Raw genomic sequence first — 22,572 nt, 5'->3', positions numbered from 1 at the left:
TTGTTTGTTTTAAATCAGGGAAGAATTGATTTACCAGTTAATTGTTTTCTTGGTTTTATATATACCCTTCAAGTATGATCAAAAGCAACTAGTGATTTTAGGTGTTTTAAGGCAGTGGCTCTCATTCTTTACTGTACTCCTTGCAGGAGTCTGACTTGTCTTGCGTACCCCCAAGTTTCACCTCACTTAAAAACGGCTTGCTGACAAAATCAGACATCAAAACACAAAAGTGTCCCAGCACCCTGTTACTGAAAAGCTGACGTTCTCAGTTTTACCGTATAATTCTGAAATCACTTGGAATAACAACATTGCATTTACATTTCAGTGTACCTATAGCATATAGAGCAGTATAAACAAGGCATTGTCCGTATGAAATGTGATGTTTGTATGAAGTTTGTACTGTAGCCAGTTGTAAAACTAGGCAAATCTCTACAGAAGTTGCTGTACCCCCTTGGAAGACCTCTGGGTTGCGTCTTAAGGGGACCTGCTTTTAGGGGGCGCACTACACTTTCCAGGGATTTTCCCAAAAAGTGTCCTAAATTGGACTCCCCAAAATCGCACGAGCCACTTTTGAAAATCTTGCCTCTATCTGTTGTTTGCGAACAATGATCTAAATAGTAGCTCGCTTCTCTGGGATTTATCAATGCGGGGCCTTATCTCTGAAGGGGGGGGGGGGGAACAACCCCATTGGTCCTGGATTTTCTTTTAAAAATCAGATCTGGCCCGCAGCCTGGTTACCAGCAAAGCGGGGCCTTTATTGGTTTACTTAGGTGTTAATCCCTGAACAATCAAGTTGTCTGACCACAGGGCCCTGTCTCTATTCTTGTTTACATCTAATTATGGCTCCGAAATGCTACTTCCCCTGCACTTCCCTCCCACCACCTTTTCATTTCACCCAATCTGAGCAGGTAAGGCTGCTCCCCCTCCCTCCTCTGCCAAGTTCTCCGAAGGAAGCAATTGAAGATAATTAAAGCAGCTCAGGTCACCTTCGCTATGTCCAGGTGGCTTGGAGCTGGAAGGGAAGATGCGGGGGGCTGTGCGCCCCACTAAGTACGGATCAAAGACCAGCACCCGCCTCCTTCCAGTGTTTGATCCACACCCCCCGCCCCTTCCAAAACCAAAACGGAAGGCAACCAATTCTGGGCGCTGAGGGACGAGACGCAGCCCACGTTGCAGGGACTGCAACGAGCTTTTTGTAGCACCAGCCGCCTTGTTTTGCGGAATGGGGAGAGAGATGCCCCTGTTGGCTGCGGGTAACTTGGCCCAAGATCACTCCCGGGAGTAAGGGGCAAAGTGGAGCAGCTCCCATCCCCGTGTTACCAGCCCCATAGAGCTTCACTTCATTCAATGAAGCCTCATGACTCCAGGAAACCAGCCGAGGTCCACGCAACCAAGTCAGTCGTCAGTGCTAACAAAGGCACCTTTATTTGCAGGGGGGTGACAAAAAGCCTGGCTATATATCTCGTGCGCCGTCCCTGCACCCCCCAGCCTCCTTCGGGGTTAACAATTCAGACATCGATGCGAGCTTTGGGACTTGCAGCTTGGCGGAGATAGTGTCTCTGCCCATGGGCAATTCTTCTAAATCAATTTTCAAAACAATCAGGTTAGGGGCTTTTAATTAAGCTTTTGAGCGGTTGTTAAAAATAGCCGTTTACTTCTCTGGGATCCTTGCTAGGCGCCAGGATCAAAATGAATCAGAATGACGGGGCGATTACCCGCCAGGATTCAGGGAAATATATGTTTATATATGGCCCAAGAGGACGGGATTCACAAAGTTACTTTCTTGCATTCCCAACTGCTACTTTCCCCATGCCCACTGTTGCACTGGCCCTTGGACTTCCAGACCCAGAATAGTTTCTATCCCTCTTTCAAGGGCTGTGGTGGAAAAGAAGTTGAAGATGGAGAAGGCCTTATTACATCCTCTAGTCAGTAGGCCGGTCGATGCCGGATTGGCCCCTGGGGCCTCTTCCTCGGGTCTTTGTTATTTGTAGCCTGATGGCACGCAGAAGCCCCGTTGTGCTAGGCGCTGCACATCAGTGAGACTTGGTTCCTGCCCCCTAAGAACACAACAGGTGCCGAGTCAATTTCTGTAGATGAGGGATGCAAAATCCTTATTCTAAGGATGCGGCGGGCTCTGTGCTTGCAGAGAAGAAAAACTATTAAACGCCCGGCCAAACTTGAAACTGATCCAAGGAGCTTGAAAGAGGAGCCTAGAGACCAGGGTGATGGACGCTCTACAAAGGTCCAGACAGAGCCATCTTAGAGCGTCTAAAAGACTTCAACCTCCTCCCTCTCTAGATGTTTGGAACCCATCCCCAACCAAAGAAATTCAACAGGAAAAAATACCCTGAAATCCAGATTAGGTTGAAGGTGCCCTCCTTATCTCCACCCTTGGTTTCCTAGCATAGAGAGGTAATTCCTAGCCTATGCAGATCTTTTATAGTATATAACAGCTGGAACAACTAGACACGACAGGGTGAGGTACGGGTGACCTTCGAACCCTCTTTCCATGTCCATGTTGTTGCAGTTTTACAGCAGATCCCCCAGGTTATTTTGAGGTGTTCCTCCCGCCTTCAACACTCCTCTAATTACAGCAGAAGGGAAGCTTGCTGTGGTCCAGTGTGAAAGAATAAGCTGCAACAGTTCCTTCCCATACAAGAACCTGTCAGAGTGCAGATGCTTTAATTGAGGTGCTTCTCCCCAAGGGAGCTCTTAAAGGGACCACTGTGTTGGGTTGATTAAAGAGTAATTAGGGGCAGTGGGGCTCCTTCAGGGCTGCTTTGGACTAGCCCTACGCAGCGGATTTCTCCTTAGGTGACCCAGATACATTACAGATATGGCTGAAATAACTTTTGTCCCGTATGGGCTGGGATGGAAACCCCATGAGCCCATCCTGCAAATCCCTACACAGTAGCAGCTATCTAGACACTCATGCGAAACACAGCAAGGTAAAAAGAAATGGCATAGGCACAGAGCCCTTTCCACTTATAGCAATTGGACATGTAAGGCATGAGTTGATTTAGTTGGGGTTGGTCCTGCTTTGAGCAGGGGGTGGGACTAGATGACCTCCAGAGGTCCCTTCCAACCTTGAGATTCTATGATTCTGGGATAGGTTAGTTCATCGCCTATTTCCAACTGTCCCTTTTTTTCCAACCCCAGAGCAGAAGATGAAAGAGATTCCTGGCAACTTTCACCCAACTAAAACGCCCAGCCTACACCCTAACCCCATCAAAACAGGAGTGAACTCAGATTCACTCCAGCGGAGTGCCTCCTGATTTACTCTGGCGTCACTGAAGTCAGAACCAGCCCTTCCTTCTCTGTGTCTGTGCCAATGGAGCATGGGAAATCTATGCTTTTCCACCCCTGCCACCCACCTAATTTTGGATGTCCAATGAGACACCCCAAAGAGCCCGGATTTGCACTGGGAGGATGCTCAGCAATCAGCTTTCTTTGACGTGTCTCAAGTTGAGCACCCAAAAATCGCCAGCCACTTTTGAACATTTCGGCCAAAAGATGACATCCTGTTAGCAGCTGACACAGATATTTCTTCAGAGCTGAGCGCGACTCGGTCTGGTCCTTCCTCCTCCCTATTACTCCCTTGTCGGTTTCATGAAGAGGATGGGCAAGACTGGGGGTCTCAGTGATAGGGCTGGTGATCCCTTTGAAACAGACTAACAAAAATAGAGATCCGTTGGATTCTGAACCCAAAACTGAGAGAGGGCGAGGGGGAGATGCCACAAGCACATTTTCTAAGCGAATGAGAAAATCAGGACTTTCCAGGATAGGCTGGAGGGAAAAGAAAATTTGGGCATACTAATTTATTTTTGCTTTCCACCTCGACATTTACTCCCATGTCGGTTTCAAGCACATTCTACTACTTTTCTTGGCTTCTGTACAAGGATGTCTCACCCCCCCCCCAAACCGCTTCCCTCCCCCTTTAGATCTCAGCGTGTTTGCTCTTGACTTCATCCACTAAGTCAATAGTTTGAAGATGCCCTCATCCTCAGAGCCCAGAGCCCCCTTGTCCCCTCCCTGTTTTCTTCTGAGGATAATGGTGCCCTTTTGTTGTGTAATCAGGCTCCAGAGGGGTGGGGAGACAGATATAGATTCTTGGCATTTGTCGGTGAAAATGAAAGCTGGATTAGGCAGAGACGGCTGCACACTCCATGGTAAAGGACAACAACTATTCCCCCATTGAAAGTCCCATTCTGGTTTGGTTACTTTATCTTTAAAGTTGTTTGTATTTCTAAAGTGGCTATTGATGCACTCAGAAAGTGTAGCAAGCTGTAAAGGCTCACTTCAAATGAAAGGAGGACCAAAAAAGGAGGTTAAGGGGAGAAAAGAGAGTGAGAAAAAAATACCATAATAGAAGGAGAGGGGAATAGGTTTTTTTTTTTAAGGATCAAATTCAGCCTTGTATAAAGTTTAAAAACTAAGGAGAGAGCAAGTCATGAAGTCACAGCGGCAGGAAAAAGAGCAGGAGCTCCTGATTAAAGGGTGTTTTGGGGGTTGTTGTTTTTTTAAAGCAGCCAGGCTATTTACACTTTCCTTCCTTTCCTGGCAATTTGAACCCGTCTTTAAAAAAAAAAAACATTTTAAATATTTGCCCTGGTGCGTTATTAGTCTGTCGATCTGTTTTGACTGGGGGATTTCTCTCTACCCGGGAAACTTGACTCTTTGCAATGGAAATCAGAACTGATCCAGATTTGTGCTCTTCAATGAAGTTATTTTCTTCTTTACAATTGATACTGGTAGTGAAACCTTCTCCTTGGCACAGATTTGGGGACGGTCTTTTGCCAAGCCTAAATGGGGAAGATTGTTTATCTCCTTCAGTAGAATGGAGATTCTAACAATGTGCGTTTCCCCCAAAACATCACTTGAATGCACCAGTTTCGGGATAATTGGTTCTTCAGATTCGTTTTAATCCTGGTCATTCTCCCCCATTTATCCGAGGCAGTGACTGATTATTTTCCCCTCTTTCCAATAAAGAGAAGAGGGTGGGGTGTTTTTTTTAATAAAAAGAGAAATTTTTAAAAAAAGTTTTCTGCTCTCTTTGCCGGAGTTTGAGGGAAATAAATGGCTGTTTACCCGCTGCGAGTATATTCAGCAGAACGCAAAAGAGAGGGTTTGTGGTTTGAATGAGATTAAGGGGGAAACTCTAGGAAAAAGCAACAAGATACAACCCAAATATTTGCAACCCCCCTTCCCAAACTCCCAACCCCCCCCGAAAGGGGTTTCATATAGCAAAATTTGCTGCTTTTTAGCATCAAACAATAATCATGTCTCGGGCTGGGGGGTGGATTTGAAAGCATTTGAAAGCGTTGGAGTTTCTGCACAGAAATAATGAATCCAAAAATTCCGACATTTCACTCAATATATTTTTAGTCACCAAACGTCTATTAATTGGCAGCTTCGACTATCTAGTATTGCGTCTACTCCTGATTCTTCATTTGAGAATCTACTGCTGGGATCGATGATTTACAATCTAGAAAGGTCGTGTGGTATTCTTTCCACCCCTACATTCCTCCCCTGTCCCATGTTTCTCTTTCCTGGCAATCAAATGGGTTGGAAAGAATTGCTTAGAGTTTAAACAGGAATATCTTTTGAAATCGACCCGCCCTTTGTATATTTCACACGCTTTTAAAAAGACCTTGGTCAATAAAAATAATTCCCCCTTAATCTCATTCTATCCACAATTTTGTTGATCTTTCATGAAAAGTAAATCACTAAGAGTCTAGGTGCATGGACTCCTCTTTATTCCCTGAAAACAAGTGAGGTATTTTTCTTTCAAAAAGTTTGCTTAAAATCATTTTTTTTAAATCGACATTTCAAAATCAGTTTTAGTAGCTTCCTTTCTAGATCAATTTTAGGAACGTCTACAATCCCCCAACATTCCCCCCCACCCCCACTTGCTGGAAAGTTGCTGAAAAACAGCCTAAATAATCTTGTTGAATCAACTTTTCTCTTCCTCCTTTAATTCCCAATATGTATGCAAATCAATTCGTCCCCATAATAGAAGCCAACAAAATTATTGCAATCATCTTCTGACTTTTTTCGCCCACTCCAGATTTGGACTAAAATATAAATTGCAATAGGTCAGGGGGGAGATTTTTCCCTCTAGTTCTTTTACCAGCTGTTCACTGGAGAATAGCAAAGTAAAATCATAATAAAAAACCCTAAAGTTTTTGAGCGGAGCATTTTCAGGGGAAGGTATCAGGGGATTGAAACAAACGCCTGATTAAAAGGCGTTCTGGCAACACACAATTTAGGAAGAAGTCTGGGAGCGGAATTTATTAGCATGATTAAACATTGGACCTCATTTCCCATTTCTACCACTTAGTCATGATGACAATTAGAGACTAACACGGCTGCTACTCTGAAAAAAAAGGGGAGTTGGGGAGGAGGAATCAAATCTGTTAGAAAGCCACAACCACTCCAAATGTGCTGATTTGCGGAAGAGAACCTCCCTCGCTGATGCTGGAAAGAAATAAACCCAGCTACACAAGCCAGGCTTTTCTGCTTTATGTTTCCAGAAATCCCGAGCACCCACAACTCCAAAGTAGCCCAGCCCCTAGGGGGAATCAGCAGGAGAACCGATTCCAAACACTGAGGGGTTTCATAACTAGTTTTCGACTCCCCTCCCCCATCCCTGTCTTTTTAAAGAAGCGACCAGGTCACTTTGATCTGCGATCTTTAGGGCCTTCAGACAAAGAAGCCAGTGAAGGCTAAAAGACTCCTAAAGTGTCCTCCTCCCCCAGCTTCTGTACCTAAACCGAGAAAGGACCCTTGCAAAAGAGCGATGCCCTCAGTTATTATACCCCAGGGTCAGGCAAAGTGCTTCCTTCCAATTTTAGAAACAGCAACGCAACAGAAGAGAGTGAAAATCAAGAAGGGTTTCCTCTCGCGTTCAGAGAGCCTGGGGGCAGAGGGACAGCGGGTTTAAAGAGGAGTGTGTGTCTAAACATAGTTTGCTCTTCCCTTCCTACGCCTTGCTCCCACAACCGCCTCAGCACCGCGCTGGCAAAGAATTATTTAGGGCTTCCCCTCCGTTTTTCTAGCAGCGTCTAGGCACGGGGTGGTTGGTAAGGCCTTGCATGATTCAAGGCCTGGGCTTTGAATCTGAACCTTTGGGAACGGACAACTGAAGCTGAACTGTGGAGGTGACTCGTTCATGGGAGATTCTCTTTTAAGGAACCCGTATCTTTTTAAAAAAAAAAAAAAATAGCAGTTTTAGCTCGAAGTTCAAAGCAAGCTACCATCGCCGCAGCAGGTGTGGGAGATGCTGCCAACAAAGTTAGCTTTCTGTGATTTCTGGTTGAAGAAAAGTGTGTGTCTGTGTGTGTGTGTGTGGGGTGGGGGGGGGAATTATATTTAAAACATGTCCCTTGCCCCCCGGGGTGCCATCTCCCAGGGAAGGAAAAACAACAACTAGCTATAGGGGAGAGTTTATAGATTTGGAGAATTTATTTTTTGGAAAAGCACTTTCTCTTTTTAATCACGAAAAAAAAATGTCACAGAAGCCAGGGCCAGAAAGGCTAAGTGGCTAGAGAAGAACGGTCTGGAGTTCTTTAAGCACATGTTGTAATCACACACACACACACCTATAATGAATGAGCAAAGACGCTGCCCTCCATACCTATACTTTATGAATGAGCATTAAGGGCGCTTCTCCTTCTCACCTCCCCGCCCCCCACCCAAACCCGCTCCTCCGGCTTCTTTGACCAACCCTGCAGCGGCTAGAAACCGAAATGGCCCTTTTCAGCAATTCATCACAGGACCCAGAGCCATCCAAGCAAGTAATATGTAGCCTCAGATCTAGTCTGTCCCACAAGACAGAGCGCCTGCTAATTAACAGACAGCGATTCCTGCAAGCAGCCCGAGCAGTCTGTAATATGATGAACTTTCTTTGTACCGGTGTCACCACAAATGTTTCTGATAAGGAAAAGCAGCCATGGATCAAAGGCTGTAAGCTTCTCAATTTCCTCACCCTGCCTCTACTTTTCCTCACCTACTTTTCCTTTCACACTCTTCCCCCAACGAGCAGCAATCGCCTCCTCTCCCCCTTGGCAACTCGGGTCTTAGATGCAGAGGGTCTTTCCCAGCTCTTCTCAAAATAATAATTGCACTTTCATATTCCTTCTTCAGTGGGTTTCCTTCTCGGTTCCCTCCCTCCCCCACCCCATGCTCGCACCTCCCCCACTCAGGAAGACACACGTCTTTATGAACTGTCATTAGCCGGCATCTGATTTTTTTGGGGGGGAAGATCAGAGAAAGTACAAAGTGACCCCTCCAAAGGCAGATTCATCCGCTCCCCTCGAAACATTCTTTACAGCCAGAGAACTCTTGACAAGCGGGGGGGCGAGGCAGGCAGGCAGGCACCGGTTGATTATTTGCAGCCACCAAAAGGGGACAATTATGATTCGTAATAAAAAAATCTAGCTGCTTCCGTGTCATACCGGCTCTCAGTGTATTCCCCCCCGCCCCCGTGTGCTGATCAGCCCCAGGTAGTTTAGCTCAGACACCTGTCCGCCCCTCATCCTCTGGCCAGGTTGGATATTTTAGCAAGCGCTCTCAGCAAATCCCAAGCATTTGGGACACCCAGGCTTGAAGATCTCTTCCCTGATGCACCCAAGCTTTGCAGCTGAACTTTCAGGGAAAGGCCTGGAGCGTCAGTTTTCGTTGGGATTCAGGGTTACAAACTCTCTCCTCTTTTTAAAGGTCACCCCTCTCTCCGAGAGTGGGGAGGGCAACCTAGAATGAAGACTAGAGTCTCCTAGTCAATATCACACAATATTAGGAAGCACTGAGAGCCCTGACCCTCCCTCCCAACCCCGGCCAACAGAGAGCCTAGATCATAGCGCATTTCAGATTAAAATGACAAAGCAAAACCCACGGGGGGGGGGGGCATATGTAGCGACTGATTGAAATTGCTTTTTCTTTCTTTCTTTTTTTAAGCGAGGGAGAATAGCCCGACTATAATATCTCAAAAGTTCAGGTCTCAAGAGGGTCCCTTATTTCATATGTAACAAAGATATTGTTTCAGCAAGTTCCCCCGCCCCCGCTCAAGTAACCTTACAGCTTTAAGGCTAGTGTTATATGTGCTTTAAAATCCTGCCATGTAAATTCCACTGAAAAATTTGGAAAGCTTGGGGGGGGGGGGAAGGGGAGGTTAATCCGGGTTTAATGCTATGATGCAGTCACAGGACCAGGGCTAGGCTGATTGTGTTATCTCTTCCCAACATTTGGGTCTCCCATATTTCACCCAGCCAAATAGCTGCGAGAAAAAAGTGCGTATGGAGGCACTCCTGACGCCTCAGGAAAATATGTTATTAATATCTAAATAACTTCCCAATACTGTCTCTAAATCTCCCCTGCACCACTCCAGATGATGAATTCGTTTGAAGTATTCTCCCGTCTCATCTTTTCACTGTCTCTCTTCCTCTCTCTCTCTCTCTCTCTCTTTTTTTATACCCGGCTTATTTCAAACTGGTAAATATCTAATTCCTTTAACCACACTGCAGACACCTCCACTCTCTTATTTGCCATTCTCATTTAGATAGATCCCTATATATCTCTCTAATAAACCCCGTCACAGCCCTCAACTCTTTCTGGAAAATTATTTTGGGTCCAGGGGCTTGCTAACAATGCACACAGTCCTAGGTCAGACGTATCTGCCTTCGATTCTTCCTGCCATATAATTGAATACCCCCCCCCCCCAATACAAACAAAATCCCGCGGGTTATAAATACCTATTCTTTCTATTGTCTTACCTTTCCCTGGTTTATCATTGATCCTAACCCCCATCCCCACCCCAAATCAGGGATCATAACTACCTGGTTCATATGTGTCCTGGTATATAATTAAATCCATGCCTCCCCCCCAAAAAAGCTGGATTATAAACATCTTCCTTATATTATTCTTCTTCCTGCTGAATAAGTGAACTCCCCCATTCCCTCTCCGGCATCCTTGTCTTAAATTTGTTTTTGTTAAAGTGTCTTGTATATATTATACTGGTGTATCCCCCCTCCTACCTTATCTGTCCTCCTCTCTTCTCTCCTTCCCGTCACACTCGATTTAGGAAGGAGTTTATCTTGCAAACATTTGCCTACTTTGTTTATGTAGACCAGGTTCTGCAGCTACTTGTTCCCAAAAGCCACTGTTTGCCTTTGTAATTGTTATCTGTGTTTATTGTTGTACCTCATTTGTCTCCGCTTTTTTTGTGACATGTAAGCTCTGTGTGTGCTCACACATAGTCTCGCCCCCCTTCGCTCCCTGGTTCCCCCCCCCTCCTCACTGAAATATGCACAGAATAACTGAGCCTAAAGCCAATGAATTGCCTGACACCATCCTATCTTTTTTTCTGCCCCCCATTATTAGAGCTGATCTCACTCCGAACACTCACAAATCCCGCCTGGTCTCTGTTTGATTAGATTGCCAACCTTAGGTAATCCCTTGATTTGATGAAGTGTCTGTTCCCTTTCCCTTCTAAACATACATTTACAGAGAAGGCGCTTGTTGGTTTTAAATCAATGCAGATTGCTGGCTGATAAACAGCCTGAGACCCTCCCCTCCCCAACTCCGACACAGGGAAACAATCCCCCTTTCCAGGTGTGACAGCAAAAAAATGTTGCCGAGAAAGAGGGTGGGGGCGAGGGGGGAAGGAGTCCCCTCTTTCTCCTCATTCATTCACTCCCCTGGAGCCTAATTAAATTTGGCAGGTCCTTGTACACACAATCAAAACAGCTTCCTTCAGTGTCGCAAGCCTCCGAAAACCACATTAGCAGCGATTGCTGCTGCCAAATTAAATTGTTACCACCTTGAGCTGGAAGTGTCTAAATATCCACACCTTTCCTTCCCCGCCTCCCCCATCCCTTGCTCCCGTTCACACCTGTACATGTTTCCTTCCCGTTTTCTGCCCTTCTTCTTTTCACACCCTTCCCACACCTCCCCGAAGCAAAACTGATACGGTAACCCAGATAGTTGCTTCTGGATCTTTTGCCATAGCAAAATGCTGGTGTTGATCACTTTGTGAAACCCTGTGCCACACACACACTTACAAGAAATCGACCCGGTTACAGTATGGAGAAATACGCAAACACACGGGATCTCTCTCTCTCTCTCTCTCTCTGAACACATACATACAGAGAAATCATCTTTCCCTATACTGCTCTGACTGTAACCTGGTCAATTTCTTATGCCTGTTTAATTCTACAATTAAATATTTCACACAGATCTCCTTCCCTCCTACAGTAGCCTCGTTTTTATATATGTAAACCCTGAGCAATATATATATTGCTAAGGGTTTTTAACATTGATCACACATGCATTTTGCCGTTGCAAACGATGCAGATAAAGCGCGCGTGTGTGAAACTGACCAGATTACAATATGGGGAAGATGTGTCCATATACGCAACGCATATAAGGAATTGATTTTCACCTGGTCCGTTCTTTATATGCCTTGCATAGAAAAATGCTGCACACAGATCATCTTTCCATACAATAAACTCATCCATTCCTTGAGCGAGCCAGCCCCTATCCCCTTCACTCCTATTTCCATTGATTGTGGAGCAATCCGCAGCGCCTGGTTGCAATTAATACCATTTGCTCGTTTGCACTAGGCCTTGCCCCCTCCTCCCCTTCTTCGTTAAACACGAGGCATCTTCCCGGGTCCTAAGCTGTTGGTTGTGTCCACACCCATCCTCTCCACAGCCCGCATGATCCGCATCGCCGACGTTCTGCAGGGCCGGTTTGGGTGCGAATTTGCAGTACCACGTGATGCTCCCTCATGCACCCCAATAACAACAATCAATAACACCACCACCACAAATAATAATAACGCGGGTTTAACAAGGCTAAAAAAAAAAAAGGAGGAGGAAGAAGAAGTGAAGCCTCATGAATATACGCCCAGGGCTAGCTGGAGTGAGCCGTTTAAAGATGAAAGTGCAGAGAAATAAAGGCTCAATTTAATCTGCCTTAAAACCCTTCAACTTAACGTTTGTGCTTGGAACTCAGAGAGTGAGCACTGATTGGGGATAAATACATTTCTTAGCATGCCTTGGAGCTATTACACCCCTCTCCAACACAGCTCCCTATTCAGCGGCCACAGTTTTCATTACCAGCTCTAATAAGTCTTAACATTATTAAATGCCAAGCAGATGATAGAAAGAAACAGGCGCAGGGTGGAATCTTTCTTTAACGCTGAAAAAGGGAACGCATTTAGGGCTGTCTTCCTCCGGCTCCCTGCGAGGAGAGCCCACAAATAGAGCAAAGGCATTTGCCACGAGGGAAAAAAGCCCCCAAACAAAGTTCTCTGTCCCCCCCTCCCCGTCGCTTCTTTTTCCTTTTCCTCCCCGCGATTTTTTTTTTTAAATAAAGACCAGAGCCTTTTGTGGCTGTGCTTGAAAACTACCGGTCCCTGAGCCAGGGGGTTGTCAGTCGTTAAAAAAAAAAAACTAACAAAAATACAACCATTTTGGTTAAGCAGAGGTGAGATCTCTAAAGATGATTAAAAGTGAGCCAAGCTGGAACTCTCTCTCTCTCTCTCTCTCTCTCTGAAGTGTGTTATTAGTTACTTTAATTGGGGCCATTGGAAACTTCTTCGTACTGCAGCAAAAGATTGTTGTGAGATCTTGGTTTGGTTTTTATTAAAAAAAAAAACACCCCAACAACAACAACTCGCCTCCCCTCGTTATAACCATTGTGGCGAGCGGGTTAAATGCATCCGATCAGCTGCTGCAAATAAATAGGATTCCCATCGCACCAGGCCTACGACAAAGGGCGGTTGCTGTGTTTCGTTTCCAGATCTGGGGGAGCCAGAGCTGCTCTCCAAAGTCAGGGGAGCCGCTGCGAAAAGAGTCTAGAATTGGGGGTGTCCTTCTGCAGGGAACCGAGTCGACAGCCGTGGCACTGACTGCGGGGGGCTTGGTGGGTTGCGCGCGTTCTCACTTAAAATCCCGAGATGTTCCACAATTCGCCCTTGATCGAAAAGGGACTGGTTTCCCTCCCCCCACCCCCCCTACATAAATCGGGGACCACTGGTTTCTAAAAATAAATGTGCATGTATTTGCTTCTGGAAATCAATTTACGTCTTAGTAACGGGGCAAAGACGCTGACAGCTACGTTCCCGCTTTATTCTTATTTTCTTGGGGGTGGAAGGGGGGAAATATTTGTGCAGCTTTCTCACCGGCGGATTCGTTTGTTTGTTTATTTATTTATTTAAGCAATAAGTTCAAACTAAAATCTTTAAAAAAAAATATCGCAAGGGGGGAGGAAAACAACCGGAGACCCAAAAGGACCGATTTGCAAATGAGCACTGGCTCCTTCCAAAATCACACGAAACATTTTGCAGCGTCCCACGGCTCGCCTTTTCCCAACAGACGGTCCTATAATATTACAAAACTACCTAACAGCAGGGAGTTTTGAATAATTTATCTCCTTTTCTTCCCCTCCTTGGCCCTTTGTCCAAACTTTTTCTCCTCCCTGCAGAATTTTGAATGAGAATGGACAACGCTTCCCCCACCCCCACCCCTTTACTCCATTTTTTTAAGGCAGCTTAGATTTTTTTTTTCTTTTAAACTGTTTGCTTTTGTGGCCAGGAATCTTTTGCTTATAAAGCTTCAATAGACTGGAAGGTCTTTGCAAATGAAGTTCATCTTCAAGGTTGGGGGAAAGGAAAGAAAAAGGAGGATCGGATCCTTCAAGCGCCCCCTTTTGTGCACCTTTATTTCAGACTTAGAGTAATGTTTGATCGTGACACTTGGAAGCTTTTTCTTCCCAATTCTGCCCTCCCCCTTTCAAAACAAAATCCCGGGAGTTCGATGTCCCAAGTCACTCGCATTGTCTCAGCGCGGGGGAAACGTTGCAGCCGGTGAAAACAGATTGCGAGAGTGATCTCTCCCCGCACACACATTTTGGAGGCTTCTGTGACAGAAAATAACTAATTTTTTCCCTCTGACCCTAAATTCTGTCACTAATAGTACTGCAAATCACCCGAAGAAACCGCAATCTCTTCAAACCAAACCAGAAACTAACTGATTGAAAAAAGACCAACCGAAACCAGAACCCTTCCGAAGTGAAGTGAGCTGTAGCTCACGAAAGCTTATGCTTAAATATATGTGTTAGTCTCTAAGGTGCCACAAGTACTTCTGTTCTTTTTGGGGATACAGACTAACACGGCTGCGACCCTGAAATCTTCTAAAGTTGCCATTTTCCCAGCTTTCTACCTATTTCATAGAAATGATCGAAATCCTTTCGAGGGTTTTCCTAAACGGACACCTTTCTTCTCAGAAAGCAGGTGAGATTCTCTAACTCAAGAAAAGAACTGATTTCCCTTCAATTAAATACGCAGGTTTCTGGGAGTTAGGGTCTAGTTATGATTTAGAAGCCGAAAATATCTTGATTGGAAAATCCCAAACCGGATCTTTCCCTTTTCTCTTCAGTGAAAAAGAGCCCCAGTCCTTCCATCAAGATCGTTGTGAGTGGGAAAGAAACAGACTGAAATGTTTCAGAGTCGCAGCCGTGTTAGTCTGTATCCGCAAAAGGAACAGGAGGACTTGTGGCACCTTAGAGACTAACAAATATAAATCTCCCCACTGTATTTTCCACTGCATACATCCGATGAAGTGAGCTGTAGCTCACGAAAGCTTATGCTCAAGTAAATGTGTTAGTCTCTAAGGTACCACAAGTCCTCTTGTTCTTTTCACAGATTGAAATGTATACGCGACATTCCTCTCTCAAACTTTTTATTGACCCAACATCCATTTCACGCTGTTTATTTTATAGCCTTTCTCATGCTTGTTTCATGGATTCGCATTGACATTTTTGGGGGGGGGGTCCCAGAACGGTTTGGAATCAAAATCTAGAAACGGTTTAGTTGCAAACATTTTGTTTCTGCAAACTTATCTTCCTTCTCCCCTGCAATTTCCCTGGGCACAAGAACTGATGTTTATCAAAGTTTACAGGTTGCTCCCCGGTGTTCTTCTTACCCAAACCCGCGAGAGAAGATTGTAGAGGGGAGATTTCAACAAATAGCTCCAATCCTTCCCGCCCCACGCCCCAAACGCCGATTTTATTTTTCAAGGGAAGATTTCTTACAACTGCCCATCTGAGCACCATCATCCCCAGACTGGTCGCTCTCTGGTTAGCAACGGTGCCTTTTCCGGTGCCCCAAAGCAGAACACATCCCAGTCTCTCTAATTGATATTGATTGCCCAAATCGCTCAACTGTCAGCCAGAGTTTCAGGGGACCACTTAGATAGCAGGAGAAAAATCTGTTTAACAAATTCATTTAGGAATCTCTGATCGCCCCCCAGCCCTTCCCTCCCTTCTCTATAAATAATTGATCCACAGTGACTGCAAGGAAAATACCAGCTTCTCTTTTCCGGCATCTCAGATGGCTCGGAGAGGGGGCGGAATGTGATACAGGTACCCCATTAATACGTCCCCCTTTCCAAGCGCCCATCTCTACAATTTCATCAAGGCCTTTCTCTCCATTTGTCTGCTTTTCTCGTAGATCTTTTAGAAAGGGCCCTGGAGACAGCGTGTGTCCTATCTATTAAAACAAATCTGGGGTGATGGGAGTAAAAAAAGGGAGTTGGGAGAAGGAGCGGGCAGCCTTTGCCCCAAAGGGCCTCTAAAGCATTTGATTATATGGCCAGTAACTTTTGACATGGGTGTTGATTTATGAAACGCTTAATCACTAGAAAGAGGTGGAGAAAGGCAAGTTTTGCAGACATTCGCCGATCCTGCTTCACCAAATTTTGCCCCGACCTCCAGGGACAGCACGATCGGGTCCAGGCCAAACCCATCAGGGACCAGAGTTTCGGCAAGTGACAAATATTAAGCAAGTGTCGCTTATTGCAGGCGGGCGGGCCCAGGTCTGGCTGCCTGTCGAGTTACCTTTGTCGCCCAAAATGCCGTCTATGCTGTGCTTGGCTTTTTTCTCCCCATCTTCCTCCTTCTTGTCGCAATCCTCCTCTTCCTCTTTCTTCCCGAACTTGATTCTTAGCACTCGGCTAATCGAACTCACTAAACCTCAGACAGTCAAAGACAAAAAAGCAAGTATAAGCTGCTTTGGAAAAAGGGTCGAAGCGAGACAACCCGCCAACGCTTCCAAAGTTGAGCAACAAGAAAAGCAGAAGAATGCAGCGGGTCGGCAAACACATGCCAGGCACACAAACTACACACACACACAAACCCAGATCTATACACACATAGCCATAAACTTGCGAACACAAACACATAATAGAAAAAAAAAACCCACACACATAGACTCCGAAATAGAAACATGCAACGTAAATACACACTCAGCAATTTACACACAACCATAATCTGCACACCCACTCAGGAATAGACACCAACACACACTAATTCCCACGCGTTTCACTCACTCTCGGTGCACAAACACACAGATCACATACGTGCACACTTCAAGTCACAAGCTTTGACACCAACACTCTCGTTAACACGAATACACACTTAGCACTCACCAACGTGCAATCACACGCATGCAGGCAATTACACACACACTAATAGGTATGTCTCACACACCCACATGCACTTACCTCTCTCACCCACACATTTATCACACAAACACAAATGCACACTTATCACACACACGTGCAAATCTCAGACACACACATCCAGAGGTACCCACACGGAAATACCCACTGCCCCCACCCACGCTCCCCCCCTCGAGGACACAAATACATACACGGCATCTCGTTCTCGTTTTGTTTGTAATTGTGAAAAACCAAGCACGGGTTGGCCTTTCCCCCTTTGCTTTCCTTCCCTGACGTGAATGGGAGATTGATGGGGGTAGGAGCAGGGGTTCAGAATTGGGCCCACTGCTGGTTTCCTTTAAACTCTTGCTTTTGAGCTACTTCCAAGGAGGGAAGTTTGGGCGTGGGGAAGGAGTTTGTCCTGCGGAGACTGGAGAGCCATGGTGCCCCCAAACCTTTGCTTATTTATTTTAACTTGAATTGAAAGACACTCGCTCTCCCACCCCCTTTGCTCTGGACATCATCGGCGGGAGAAATTCGTTCTTTCCCTGAGCAACTCAGAAAATCAGCCAGGGGCGATTGAAAGAAATCACAGGGTGCTGGTGGGTGCTGTGTGTTCACCCCCTTTAGACTGTCTCCGGCTCCTTTGCTGTGGGATGTAACAGGTAAAGTCTCACCAGTGCCCTAAACTTGGTCTCCTTTCCACCATGGGTTCAATGTTTGCCTTATTCCATTTTTGTTTGTTTGTTTGCAGAGAGAATTTAAATGTGCACTTTCCAGGTTCCTTTCTAGGAAACCTTTAGATTATTTTTTTTAACATCACTTTATTGCCATGCCCAAGAGAGATAAACTCCTTCTTTTGGACGCAGCGCCTGAGAAGACGTGTTGTAGCCTTTGGATATATGCTGGGTGTCAGTCTGTGGTGGTTGCAGATAATCGTTTCCCTAGATCTATTTCTATCTGGATGGTTTTTTTCCTCTCTCTGTGTGTGTATTTCTTGCCAAGCTGCCTTCTCACCTGAGGGAACAGTGCTCCTGTCACAGTGCCCATCTTTCAGGAGTCTATCTCGGATTTCCCAGCTAAACATCCCTGGATTCTCTCTCTTGTACTCCTCGATTTTCTTTTCCACGTCGGGAGTGGCAACCTGCTTTTGTGATCAATGGAGATGGGGGGGGGGGAGAGTAAGTGCAGAGAACGGAGAAGGGGGTGGGGGAGAGAAAAAAATCACTTTTAATTTAAAAAAGAACCATAGGGTTTCAGATTTCCCATCGAGGTCACAATTCCGGTCTAACAAGAAAGATATTTAATTCAAAATAAAGGGGGGGGGAATTAAATCTGCCTATATACCCCCACCTCCCAAGAAACAACTTGGTGCCAAAGAGTTTTGTCCCAAGCTCTTCGCTTGAAATTGACAAGGGTAGATTTATGGTGTGTGTATGAAATCGAGTGGGGGGGGGGGAGATATTTAAGGGAGATCTAGACTCACATCCACACCACACCCCGATTTATCCCTCAAATGCAAACGGGCTCCCCCCCGAGAGGCACCGGGAACCGAAGCAAATGCTTGAGTGTGCCCCACTTGTTGCATGTGGAAAATCATTCTAATTTATTCATTGCCTTCAACTCCGCATCGCTTTTCTACCCAGTTGAGTCTGCAAATTGCAGCTTCATTAGACGGCCATCCCCCCCCCCTTACCCCTGCATATACATTTCATCCAAACAATGCATTTTAACAGGGGTGGGGGGCGACGGCGCCTCTTGGCTTCTTGCGTTCAGCTTGGGGGCCAAGGCACCGTCGGGAGAGTGGGTGCATTATTTTTGGGGGGAGGGAAGGTGGGAGTTCAGTGCCCAGGCTGCATTGGAAATCGAAGTTGATGGGAATTGCCAATGGGATGGGGGGGGGGGAGAAGGTATTTTCCTATTGGCTTCAACAGCAGCAGGGTCCGAGCTGTAAGCCCCCCCAGCGCCTGGCTGGAGCAGCCACTGCTTGGCTTTGCACTCACCCTGGGTTTGCTCCCTCCGATCGCTCCGGGACGGATGGAGCCGGTCTCCTGATACCTGCAAAGGATTTTGGAGACGCAGCCATGGGAGACTCGCAGCTGCCTGGAGATCACGCAGGGTCTGATGCCGTGGTGGGCCATCTCCACTATCTTGTGGCGGATATGGTTTGGCAAGGGCCTGCCATTAATGAACACCCCGCCGAGCTGGTTCACTCGGCCCTGGCCCAGAGGAGTCGACACTAGAATTCAGAAGGGGGGGGCAGAGGAGAAACGTCGGGTCAGGGACACAGTGACAACTAGACCATCTCTATGTGTGTATCTGCCCTCTCTGTGCACCCCCCTCTCTCATTTATAGCTACACGTGTTTCTCTGTGTTTCTTTTGATGGCTGTAGATCTCTCTCTAGTTCTTTCTATAAAACTTTTCTCTCTCTCTCTCTAGATCCGTGTCTGTATTTCCATCTGTACCGATATATTTCCATCTACCACCCGTATCTATTTGTATTTTCCTCTCTACACAGAGATAATCGACAGCGACGGTAATATTCGCCTATCGAGTTCGATGTCTTCATAAGAAAATAAGGACACGTTTTTCTAGCGATAAATAAAAATCATTTTTCTCCTCCCCAAAACAGCCAATGTATTATCGCGTTATATGGCTGATGGTCCCCATATTTTGAACCTGGCTTTGAAATACAAAAGGTGTTTAAAACAAAAGTTTCCTTGCGCTTTTTTTAGTGCCTGATCCAAACCACAGGAAAGGGCATGTTTAAAAAAAAAAAAAATCACACGGCTCGAATGACCTCGTCAAAACCCTCCGGTTCTTTCTTTGCTCTATGTCTATCCGGGGGAAAAGGGGAAGGATATGTTTGTTAATGTCAAGGAAGTCGTGCCACGGGAACCCTCTTAATATTTTAACAGCAAACTGGACCAGCAAAACGTCGGTTCTTTGCGATGGCCGCGTTTAACAAGAGCGCACTGAGCACGCATCCTAATGCATCCGATGAAGTGAGCTGTAGCCCACGAAAGCTTATGCTCAAATAAATTTGTTAGTCTCTAAAGTGCCACAAGTCCTCCTGTTCTTTTTTCATCCTAATACAGAGTCTGCAGAATTTTCTTCCAGGGGCTGGGGGCGGCAGGCTTTCTAATCCCGACCTCCCCCATTTGTTTAATACCTGGCAATGTATATCTTGCAGATTAATACAATTTCACAGCCTCGAAAACACCGAAGAACTCAGCTGCATAATTTGCGAAGAGGTGACGGGGGGGTGAGAGGGGCCGAGTTTCTCTTTGCAAAGAACAGTCGACTCCCGAAATTGCCTCCCGATTTAATAAGAATCATGCACTACTAATTCAAAGTCACTCGGCCAGCACTCGCTGGATATATCATTAGCGACAGATAACACTCGAGTGGCCAATTTTACATTCAAGAGGTACTAAAATCACCGGCCGCTCTCTGTTCATTATTCACAAGCATGTTGTGCAAATATTGTTGTAATCCTTTGATCCTTTCCCTGGCCGTCTGTTTTACTTCATTTGCTACAGAAAAGCACTCGAGCAAATCCCCCTAGCTTGTGTGTTTTGCAGGCTGCGTGGGTTTCCACCGGGTTCCAGTTTGGCCACTTGATCACGGCTTGCCTGAGATTTTCTTGTTTAATACATGCGGGGAGAGGGGTCCCACTCTGGATTTGCCTCTGCTAAACAGCCAGCAGGCGGGTGAGAAGTAATACTAATAATAACGGTAATGGGCAAACACACACCCAGACACACACACCCTGCAAAGGCAGATAAATCGAGAATTGAATGCAGCCGCGCTGCGAGCTGGGGAGATGGCACATCATCTGACAGCTCCAGGGGCCTCTCATGCGCTAAAAAGCCCCCCAACCATTCGGCGGCAGCTGCAAGCGGGTCCATTTCAGTCCTTAGCAGGGGCCCTTGTGCCAGGGGTGGCTTCGGTCTCCGATGCTCCAAAGGTGGAAGCGACGCAGCTCGGGAGCGAAACAAAAAGTTTGGAGAGAAGCTCCGAATCGTGTCCGTCTAGGGGCTTGAGGTCTGGAGCGACAAACCAGCATGGGGGGGGGGGGGGGAGAATCAAACCCACCACGCTAGTTAAAGTCAATTACCGGGCAAATCACTGACGGCTGTGGCAGAAAATCAACTGACTGAGATCTGCCCCCTAAACTATCTGAGGGTTGAAAGTTACAGGGTAATTAGCTGGGGAATCACACCGTCCGTTGGAAGTTTACCTTCCCCCTGGGCGCTAAGGCTGCATTATGGCCCTGGCAGGGAGGGAGATGCCCCCCCCCCCAGCGATCGGCTGTTTAGAAACGAGTCATTTACAAGATACATATTGGTCAAGACATACCTTCCAAAGGAAACCCAGTGCGCGGGTAGTTCTGTCCCGGCGCGGGGCGCATCATTCTGGGAACTGTCCCGGGTAAAGTTGCCATTCCGGAGTCACTCTGGGGCGGTTGGGTTTCAAACAGACACACAAATCAAAGCCGGGCCACCCCCTTTTCTGGGCTGAGCGAAGCGAAGTCCCGCGAGCTGCAGTAGACGCGTGTGTCTTCTTCCTCCGTTAGGGCGCAGGACTCTCCTTCCCAGCCCCGGGCTGCAAAAACAACGGAGAAATCTTTTGCTCCGACAGAGAAAAGGGGGAGGGGGGGGAATCACCCCCCGCCCAGAAATTCTTCTTAAAGTTTTAGTGGTGTGGCTCAGCTGGCCTGAGCTTTCGTTCTTCTGGAATGTAACACACCGACTAGAGGGGGAAGCAGACACATCCCAAGTGGTCTCAGTGCTGGGCTGGGCTTCTGGGGGGACTGCTTCCCCCCCCCTTCTGTTTTATTTTGTTGTTGTGATGGTGTGTGTGTGTGTGTGGCAGTTGGTGATCGCTTAGGGGATGGCTGTTTTCAGGGGATGAGGGTGATGGGCCGGGGGGGGGGGCGTTATGTCAGCTGGAAGGTTTGGAAGTTAAAGCGCCTAACTTTGGCGCATTGGGTAGGAAGGGAGAGAGCCCCAGGCGAGCTGTGATAGGTTCCAGCGTCTTTCTTTTATTCATGAACCGGGGAAGGGCCACTGTTGTGGGGCCGAGGGACCAATAGCAGAGAGCAGCTTTAACGCCCAGGCATATATAGGGGTTGGGGTTTGTAATTCATTCCTAGGCTTGGCAGGGAAGGCCGGGGATTTTGTGGGGGGGGGGACGAAGGGGGAGGGGGAGAAAACTTTGGGAAAGCATCTCCCCGTGGTAGACACGTTCCCTTCCCAGCGCACGGGGCTTCAGCTGAAGGCATCTTTAAGCGCTTACCAGCATTATCCCCAGCAAGGGCAGCCCAGAGCCCCCGACTTGCCTTGGGCGACGCCTTTCTCCTCCAGTGGCAACCGAGCTGACTCCTCTCTCAATCCTCTCTCATCACGGGAGGTTTTGCCACAACTAAGGACTCAATAACCATTTAACCCAAGCAACCCTTCTCCCCAGCCTCCATGCGCCCGCCTGTCTCCAGCCGGCTCGCTTCTGGGGATCTCTCTCTATCTCTGTGACTCGTTTGAAGCCGCTGACCAAGCTTCTCCCCGAAGCAGGTTGAAAATGAACCTCCCCCCACGCCCGCCCACCCCCAAATGCGGGGAGCGGAGAGATGAGTCCAGTGCGAATGTGTCTGGTGGGAATAAATGACCCAGTGAGTTACAAGAGCCAAACGCAACCGCTGTGTATGTGGACACATAAACCATCCTTGACGCCTTCGCAGCCAAACGATATCACCCCTTTCCCCTGTGCTTCTTTACGAGTCTCCTTCGCTGCGATTTAAACCCTATTCACGTTTGTATGGGGGCTTTCTCCTCTTTCATCCCCCCAAGTGCCTGGCCTTTGGAAGTCCCGACTGCTTCTCTCCAGACCTGGAGACAAGTTTCTCTCTTGTCTTAAGAGACCCCCCCCCCCTCCAATCTGGGGGTATGGTTTGGGGGCGAGGGGTAACCAAAGAGCCAAATGCGGGAAAGAGCAAAGTCAATAGCCAGGTGGAGTGGGAAGAGGCCAAGGGAAGTTGTGTAAAAAAACTCTCTTAAGGATCCGGGCAAAGAT

General features: G+C 46.9%; 1 protein-coding gene across 4 annotated transcripts in view; it reads right to left on the bottom strand.

Annotated features, from left to right (window-relative positions):
- The window catches only part of PAX7 (paired box 7), a 153,777-nt gene extending 132,356 nt beyond the window's left edge, over nt 1-21,421 (bottom strand). The window contains exons 1-4 of one of the 4 annotated variants that reach the window (XM_038377128.2): nt 20,863-21,421; nt 18,503-18,738; nt 17,517-17,646; nt 15,898-16,026 (exon numbers count right to left, since the gene is read on the bottom strand). In XM_038377128.2, the coding sequence (XP_038233056.1) occupies nt 15,898-16,026; nt 17,517-17,646; nt 18,503-18,738; nt 20,863-20,947 (580 nt within the window). In that variant the 5' untranslated portion in view covers nt 20,948-21,421. Of the gene's footprint in view, nt 1-15,897; nt 16,033-17,516; nt 17,647-18,502; nt 18,739-20,862 lie in introns of all 4 variants that reach the window. The other 3 variants (XM_038377125.2, XM_038377127.2, XM_043500000.1) reach the window with 3 other exon arrangements.
- Nucleotides 21,422-22,572: the final 1,151 nt, after the last annotated feature.

The sequence above is a fragment of the Dermochelys coriacea genome, chromosome 18 (genome assembly GCF_009764565.3).
Source record: "Dermochelys coriacea isolate rDerCor1 chromosome 18, rDerCor1.pri.v4, whole genome shotgun sequence".
In the NCBI taxonomy this organism is placed as follows: domain Eukaryota; kingdom Metazoa; phylum Chordata; order Testudines; family Dermochelyidae; genus Dermochelys; species Dermochelys coriacea.
The sequence above is the reverse complement of the archived record's forward strand: the minus strand, read 5'-3'. Positions and strand labels throughout refer to the sequence as shown.